This window comes from Epinephelus moara, chromosome 4, assembly GCF_006386435.1.
Source record: "Epinephelus moara isolate mb chromosome 4, YSFRI_EMoa_1.0, whole genome shotgun sequence".
Lineage (NCBI taxonomy): Eukaryota > Metazoa > Chordata > Actinopteri > Perciformes > Serranidae > Epinephelus > Epinephelus moara.
Genome location: NC_065509.1, coordinates 11044545 through 11053484, shown reverse-complemented (window position 1 = coordinate 11053484; position 8940 = coordinate 11044545). Strand labels below are relative to the sequence as shown.

Below are 8940 nucleotides of genomic sequence, written 5' to 3'. Positions count from 1 at the left end.
TTTAATAGCCCAGTGACATCAGAGGGAAATGCGATGGGACAACAAGTAAAGTTTAGCTGACCAAAGCCCGAGTAGGGTGGGCAGAAGGGATGGTGGATGGGTCCAACAAACACCGACTTTCACCCCAGAGGCCGGTGTTTGCTTCCCGTAAGATTGTAGAGCCAGACCCTTTTTGTTTTTCCTAAACCTAACCACGTGTGTTATCAAAACGTAACCACGTGTTAGCTGTTGAAGGACAAGAAAATGTCAGTTTGTGGTGTTGTATACAAAGTGTACATTTTCTGTGAAAATGGAAGTGTATTTTGGAAACAGACAATGCATGTAACAGGCTAGAGTTGACACAGCGTTTCAGAACGTCAACAACCAATGCACCTAGGGTACCTTGCACGTCGTATCTTGACGTGGAAAGTCCCTGACCAAATGTCTATATGTAACATGGTCTGAGTGAGAGTGTGTTGACTCTTGGAAATTTCATCCCAATTTCAAACATCAGTATGCTCAAGCATCTCTGCAGACAGAAGGGGATGAGTACATTCATGTTTAGACCCAACTGCAGTGAGGCCGGTTCCATCATCAATCTGCTGGCTGCCTTCATGACTACTGACAGCACCTCTCATCACCTCAGCTTGACTAAGGGTCCTGTGCTACAGTACCTGTACTTCCTGGCCCAGATTTCCATCCCCAGGTCTCACTCAGCAACAACAGGCTGTTCCTGAGAAATGCCAAGAACCCATTGCTGAAGTTTCACGAGAAAGGCCTGGTGGTTTCTTTGTCCACCAATGACCCCATGTAGTTTCACTCTACCAAGGAACCTCTGATGGTGAATAACGCCGTCACAGCCCAGGGGCCTCATTTATAAAGCTTGCTTACGCACAAAACCGGGCTTGGAAGTGCGTACGCAACTTCTTATGCAAGAATTGGGATTTATAAAAAAAAAGACTAGCGTAGGAATGTGCGTAACTTTAAGCAAACTACAGACCTTGCTTAAGCACATTTTGGAGACAATTGTGACAAGGTGAGAACGATTGGTTAATGGAAAGAGCGCATATAAATAGCCATTCAGTGGCAGCCGTGCGCAATAAGGCACAATGGATGCACTTGCACTTCTCGAAGACCATGCCAATGGACGGATCCGACTGGAGAGGGTATTCCGAGATCGGGAAGATTTCCTGGCTCATGATGATGACTGGCTAATAAGCCGTTTCAGACTACCTAGAGCCTTGCTCTTGGATCTGATTGCTGAATTGAGTCCAATTTTAGAGCGACCAACCCACCGGAACCGCGCCATACCGGCACACATTAAAGTGCTGACAGCGTTGGGTTTCCTAGCAACGGGCTCGTTCCAGAGGGAATTATCCGACAGGTATGCCTATTTCTTTTATTGTCTATTGATATAAATTCAATTTATAGATTTCTGTTCTATTCAGGAAATAGAAATTAATAATAAATCCTGTGCGAATAGGTCTGGGATATCACAGCCATCCCTCAGTGCTGCACTGCCAGCTGTTTTGGATGGGATAATCCAAATGACCAGTCGCTACATCAGGTTTCCCTACACTGTTGTTGAACAGGCCAACAGCAAAAGGCAATTTGCAGCAATGTCCGGTTTCCCTAATGTAATCGGCGCAATTGACTGCACCCACATTGCTATAAGAGCCCCCAGCGAGAACGAATTTGTATATGTGAACCGAAAAAATGTGCACACCATAAATGTACAAATAATTTGTGACCCCTCAATGGTGTTGACAAATTTAGTGGCACGGTGGCCTGGTTCAACACATGATTCATTCATTTTGGCGCACAGCGGTGTAGGGAACAGACTGCAGGCAGGTGCTGGTCGTGATGGTTGGCTCCTCGGTAAGTATTACATTCTCACATAATGCAACTGTACTTGTTCTGTTGGGTAAATTCTTTTCTCTATTTGGCCCATTCTGTTGCTGCCACTGTCACTGAGTGGCGCTCGTGGAATGTTTTGTAATTCGAGTCTGCTTCTTAATTACTCTGGTTATACCTTGCAGGTGACAGCGGCTACCCACTGAGGCGGTGGCTCCTCACACCATTTCCAAACCCGCAGAGTGCGGAGGAACGGCGCTTCAACATAGCGCATGGCCGTGCACGTTCCGTTGTGGAGCGCGCCATCGGCCTGCTAAAAAATAGATGGAGGTGCTTAGATGCCTCAGGTGGCAGGCTGCTCTACCACCCCAGAAAAGTGTGCAAAATTATAAGAGCGTGTGGAGTACTGCACAATTTGGCACTGAGGGATGCAATCCCTCTCCCACCTGACCTCCCCCCCCCGCAACACGTAGACCCCGACCCACAGCCACCTCCCCGACATGAGGAACATCAGCATGGAGCAAGGCTACGTGAGGAAGTGATGCGGCGTGTGTAAAAAGGCAAGTGCGCTTCACTTTTGTAACTGTTTTATTGCGTCAGTTGCAGATGAAATCAGTTCACACATATTCTGCATGACCATGCGTATTTGTGTTAGTTCATCCCTGACTTCACGGATGGCACTGATGGTTTCCCGCTGTGTTTCCAGGACGCGATCGGTGAGAACCCGGCCACCTCCGCGCACTCTGGATCCGCTGGGCGCGCTGGGTACAGACGGGTCCGTGCCAGACGTGCTGGGAATCTCCTCCACCACCTGTTCCTCCTCCTCCTCGCCCACTGCTACCACCTGTAACGTGACTGAGGACACAAGTCACATTTATTGCCACATGTCTGTACAAACATTTGATTGAATAAACATATGAAATTGTAACCTACCACTCTCCTCTTGAGCAAAATCTGTGTCCCCCTCCCTCTCTGACACAACACCAGACATGCTGGCTGGTCCGAGAATGGAAGCCACTTTGGTGTGAAGTGGTGTAGGTTCTTCCATGGTACGGCCGCCACCTGTGTAAAACTACTTTTTCTGCTCAGTCAAGAGTCACAAAGGGGTGGCGGCAACATCACAGAAAATGAACCTTGCAAGCATGATTAAGTAGTGTTACATTTTTCATTCATAAAACCACATTGCAGCTATTGGGTGCCGTTAGATTTAACATTTCGATGTAGCTATATTTAGGACTTATTCACAACATTTAATCTGAAATGTGACCAACAGTTTTCACTTTGAATATTTTGATTTAGCAGATTCCGATTTTTTTATTGCCTAGTTTACAAATGTAGACTACATGTGCAAGAGAACAAATTCCACATGCATTTATCAGATTTTGTTTAAAGATAAATGTGCCTAAATCCTTTTTGTGTTTTTACAATGCTGCTTCAGAACTTTCACCACATGTGCATGTTTCATGTGTTTTCTGGACCCACCTGTAGCCGCCACGCTCCGGCGGTGCAAAGCCACTTTTTTTTTTGCCTCCACCTTTAAATCCGACCACTTCTTTTTTATTTCGGCGACACTGCGCTCTGTGCCAGCCGCGCTTACTGCCGTGGCCACAGCGTGCCATTCAGTGGCTTTTCGTTTGTTGGTAATGCCACTTGAATGGCCGCCGAATAAAGTTTCCCGTCTCGCTGACACCTCATCCACAAGCACCTCGATCTCTGTCTCAGAAAAGTTCCTCTTTCTTCTGGTTGCTGCCATGATTCAGCGTGAAATGCCGTGGATCCATCATGCCTATTTATATGCAAAACACATTCATGAGGTAATTTGCATGACCATACATGGTGAATTGTGGGTGTGGAGAGGGAGGGACATGAATCAAATCCTGCTGCGCAACTTTCCGGTTGGACTGTGATTTATAAAGGGAAAGTGCTTGCAGGTGTGCGTAGGCATGGTTTTATAAATCCGACTTTTTTTTTGCTTACGCACTTTTCAGCTTTTCAGCGTAGGTAAACTTTTAGTATGGATCCTACGCCAGGTTTTATAAATGAGGCCCCAGGTCTTCATGCTCAGCACCTACCAACATGTGTGAGATCTCCAGGAACGGTGTTCTGCAAAGCTACTACCTGGTACTGACTACCTGAAGGAGGGTCGAAAGGGCAACAATGTGGGCATCCATGCAGAGAAACATCATGTGTGAGAATTAAAGGAAATAAAATGTGAAAAAAAAAAACCCTGACCTTCCGTATTATGGACTTTTGTTGAGTGGAACATAGAAACCATAGTGATTTATTACAATGAAGCTAGTGGAGGTTTTTAAACCCCTTTCCACAGAGATTTGACTTGCAAAGGATTTGACAAATCTACGTTCTGACACTGGCGATATTATCATCATCTTTGCATCAGTGTTAGTACGTTCTGTAATCCTTTTGCTTGTCTATCATCTTCCTCCCGGCTTGATCTGTTTGAATTTTCCTCCCACTGTTCACTTTGACTCTGTGGCTTATTCAAAACCTCACTGCCAATTATCAGAGATACTGTCGGAAAAGAACACGGGAGTTATTTGCTTTGCAGAAAATGAGCAGGGTGAATTCTCACTGATATGTGATGAGCTGGGATTGATGAGGATAACTATCTGCGACGGAAAGGGCAATTATGTCAGGGCAGGTGCTGGAATAGCATTAGTCAGGGTTTAAGTACAGTAAATATTGTGGTTTGACATATAATTATGGACATGGACAAGGCAGAGGGATGGTTAGAGGAGGAGTTTAAGGTGGCTAAGAGTGATGCCCCATGAAGAAAGGGGGCAGGAAGAAATGATTGAAGAAAACGAAGACGGGAGATTCATGAATAAGAGGAGAAAAAGGAAAAGAGAAACTTAGAGTGAGAGGGATGGGAAGGATAATAGAGTGAGGACAGAAAGTAAAGATAAATGATAAGACATATGAAGTGGAAATAAAATATCACATTGGTTTCTGTGGAATTTTACTAATTCTCCTCCATATTAAGACTCACAGACGCGAAAGGTGACAGTTTAGGAACCTGACCACTATATCTGTGATAACATTTTTCAACAAATTTAAGTCAAGCAATCTGGTGTACTCTGAGATAAAAAACGGAGGGCAAGCTTGCAAAGGTCAAAGAACATGGCAGAAAGCACAATCCCTGCCAACTCATCCAGCGTGCTGAGCTGACTGAGAGTAGTTCAGTTCAACTGGTTTGAGTGCATCATTTCTTCTGTCTTTTGTCTTGAACCAGGATTATAAGTACATGTTGTTGCTACTGAGCCATGTGCCTCTTTCTTGCTACTTTTATATACTGGACCAATTCTCTCTGCTGCAGTGCAATTACTTTTAGTTTCTCTCAAATGACACACACTGGATGCAGACAAAAGACGAAAGAAGCAGTCAAGGTACAGCAGACAGGATGTGCAGATCCTCCTGAGACCCTGTGTCCTTATACGAGGACATAACATTTTGGGTCTACTTGACCTTATACTGCATTCTACTTAACTTTGCCCTCAATCGTGGACACTTTTTTGTGTCATCTAGTGGTAGTTAGAGCACAATACACTTAACCATGTGAAAAGAAGATGGCAGCCATCTCTGTCAAGTCGATCTGCAGCCAATCCCAACACAAAAGTAGACAAGGACATTAGGACTCAATTATCATTTTGGTTGAGGACACTGGGACTACTTGTCGTTGACAATGTTTAATTTCTTATACTTTCTTTTATTTTGAAAGACGCTGTAGCACGTAACTGAAACTGACAGATCCAAAACTGATGGTGTACCTAGTGCGTCATAGTTTGTAGTGTAGGGCCACTGACCAAGTGGCCTTATTTGACAAGTTGGGAGTGAGAACTTTTTGTCTGTTCAGTAGTTGTCTACAGGGTCAAAGATCTAAGAGTTAAGATCTAACTAAACAACACTTTTGAACTTAATTTATATTGTAGAAAATGTACCTAAAAGAAAACGTGGTTACGTATTTAACTTCTGAACTTACTTGACTTGAACAACAGAAGAGGTACATGTTCAGGCTGTTTGTAAGCACTGTTATATGTTGTCCTTCAAGAGGTAATGCAGCAAAATCCGTACATATCCCAAGTACTAATGACCCAGTAATCTGTGTATAACCCACAAATCATGGTACCAGTGTGCTAATTAGAGTAAAGAAGGAAGCAGTAAGGAGGCAGGGGTGGTGGATGGGCAACAAAACACAGGACTTTCCTCAGGGCACAGGTGTTACGAACAGTGTGAAACCAGATGAACTTTAAGTGAATTTGATTTTTTTTTTCCACGATGTTTATTTTCCTAAAGCTAGTTAAAGTAATCTTACTTGCTCAAGTCTAACCTCTGTAACTTATGTTAGCATCATTCATTCATCATTCATCTTTTATGTGGACCCGTTGTTGTTGTTTGTAGGATATAATGGAAACCGTTGTGTGAGTATACATTGTGCTACTGGGACATTATTGTCAGCCTTCCCCTGCTGGCCCAAATAGGCTCCTTCTTATGTCCTTCCTCTCTGCCTGCTGCTTGTATGGTTGATTTGGCTTCCAGTTTAGGAGCAAATAGTCAGAGTCAGAAAGGACATCAGGTTTTGTTAGAGGTTCTGTGTGTTATGTCTCATCCACACACTGCAGTCATTACTGATACATCATTATTATATATTTGTTTACCTCAAATTTGCAATAAATTTTAATGAACCTTAGCACTTTTTAACATTAATTAGAGAGATGAAAGGAAAAAAGAACTATGCGCAGGAAAAGGCCAAATGTAAAGCTGAGAATTATCCAAACAACCAACTTACCATAATACCTTTTTTTAACAGCTCCTTATATCCCAGTCATATTCAAAATGTTGTTGTGATTGAGCTGACTCTTAAGCAGTAAAACTTTTGAGATTGAATTAGGACAGGACACCCTCATTACATTTGTCACAGTAACCTAATTATAGAAACAAATTATCTTTAAAAGATTATTTACTTTTAATGAGAAAATGACTGAATTGATTGGCATCTATACACCAAAAGTCTCCCTCTTCATTGCTCTGTTTATTTGCGCACAGCCATTATTCTGTAATAAATCTCCATGATGATGCTGGTCGTGGTTGCTAGGACAATGTGATGCAACTGCAAAACCTCTATAGTAGGCTTCTCAATAAATAACGTGGTGCAGTGGGTGTCTACAGCCAGCCGTCCACTGTGCTGTGTCATGTCTTTGCTGTGGCTGGTTGGAGAAAAGTGTGAACTGTCACATCCACACACTGCCCACTCATCCAGAGAACACCACTGTCATGTCATTTCAAATAGAGGAAGGCGATACACACTGTATAGGTGTGTGCGTGTGTCCTGTAGTGGATGGATGTGATTGAGACACTTTGGTGTCAGAACTGCTGGACTGTATTATTATGCCTTCAATCTGCTGTCCAGCTGCACTTCTGATAACAGATGTGGTACTGCCGTTGTCGCTGTGTGTTCATCTCTGTCTTCATCTGTCTTACTGATTCATGAACAGCAGTGTGTCTACATCTTTCTCCCTTTGTTGTTTCTCAATCTTCCATCGTGACTCCCTTTTCTGGTATTTATTTTTCCTTGGCGAAAATACAACTCTTCTTGACAGTTGCTTCATCAGTGAATAGCCTTCTACGTCCTTTTTCCCATTACAAACAAGACTAATTAAAGACTGATTAAAAAGTAACCGTTGTAAACAAAAATAAAGACAAACTGTATTACAATTTCTTTAAAAAAACAACAACAGCAACAAAAAAACTTAACCTGCATGCATCCTCTGCTGTCCAAAAATGTCTGTTCTTCACAAGTTGAGTAAGCTATTTGGTGCACTGTCTTGCATTGGCAGTAAAATTTGCTGGCATTACCGGCTCTTGGAATCAAAACAAGTAAGCTAGTGTTACTGTTTCTTTAAAGAAAATGTAAGCTAACATACGAGCTCTTGGAAGCAAAAAAAAAAAAAAAAAAAAAAGTTAGGTGATGTTACTGGTTCTTAGAAGATAAAAGTTAGCTAACAATAACAGCTCTCAAAAGCAAACAGACAGCGAAGATACTTGCTCTTGAAAGTTAAGAAAAAAGTTAGCTAACAATAACAGCTCTCGAGAGCAAAAAATGTTAGCTAACATACTGACACCTTGAACCAAAAAATGCTAGCTTATGTTACTGGTTCTTCGAAGGAAAAAGTTAACTAATGTCGAAAGCGATAAATGTTAGCTAACATATTGCCTTTTGGAAGCAAAATAAGTTAGCTAATGTTACTGGTTCTTGGATGAAAGGAAGTTGGCAAACATTACTGGTTCATTACTAGTACCAGTTCTAGGAGGCCATGAAGTTAGCTAATGTTACTGGTTGTAAGAAGAAACTTAGTTGGTCACTGATAGGTAGTGATGTTCAAATGAAGCTTCATGAACCACCAGTTGTATTTGCTGAACCCACTAGATGGCGCTGTTGGTGTAATGAAAAGGGCTCAAGGGATGGCAGTACAGTTTGGTTTCAACCCTTTGTTGAACAAAGAGTGCCAGAGTGGACCCAAAAAATAAAGAAAATGGTTCAGGAAGCATTATTTGGCCATTGCTAACTGAAACCAAACTGCACTGGCATCCCTTGAGCCTTTTTCATTACACCAAGAGTGCCATCTAGTGGGTTCAGCAAATACAACTGGTGGTTCATGAAGCTTCATTTGGACATCACTACTGATAGGCCTACTGGTTCTTGGAAGCAAAAAAGTTAGCAAACATTTCTGGTTTTGTAAAGAAACAAAATGTAGTTGTGTTGCTGACTTTTAGTAGGAGAACATTTTGCTAACGTTACTTGTTTTTGCAAGGAAGACAGTTGGCTAATATTATTTGCTTTTGAAAGGAAAACAGTAATGTTAGCTAACATTAGCAGTTCTTGGAAGGAAAAGAACATTTGAATGTACTTAAATCATGGACTAAATGCATCCAGAGACTGAGACATCCAGAGGCTGTCAGATCCAGCGCTCGACAGTGCGAGCGTTTCACTCGACTAAAAATACGTGTGTGCGAACTGTAAAAAATATTTAGGGGCACATGTGCGCATAAAAAAAAATCAGCCGAAGCAGCCTATATTTTTGTCAATAAAAA

The 8940-nt window shown here is 42.3% G+C and overlaps 1 protein-coding gene across 2 annotated transcripts; it reads left to right on the top strand.

Annotated features, from left to right (window-relative positions):
• Positions 1-918: 918 nt before the first annotated feature.
• Positions 919-2765, top strand: LOC126388800 (putative nuclease HARBI1). Of its 2 annotated transcripts, XM_050042085.1 has the most exons (4): positions 1089-1363; positions 1463-1857; positions 2019-2393; positions 2540-2765. In XM_050042085.1, exons 1-3 carry the CDS (start codon positions 1089-1091, stop codon positions 2387-2389), a joined length of 1041 nt encoding a protein of 346 aa, XP_049898042.1. In that variant the 3' UTR covers positions 2390-2393; positions 2540-2765. The 2 variants fall into 2 exon arrangements, with proteins under 2 accessions (XP_049898043.1, XP_049898042.1); XM_050042086.1 differs by having other exon boundaries at positions 919-1363; positions 2019-2765.
• Positions 2766-8940: the final 6175 nt, after the last annotated feature.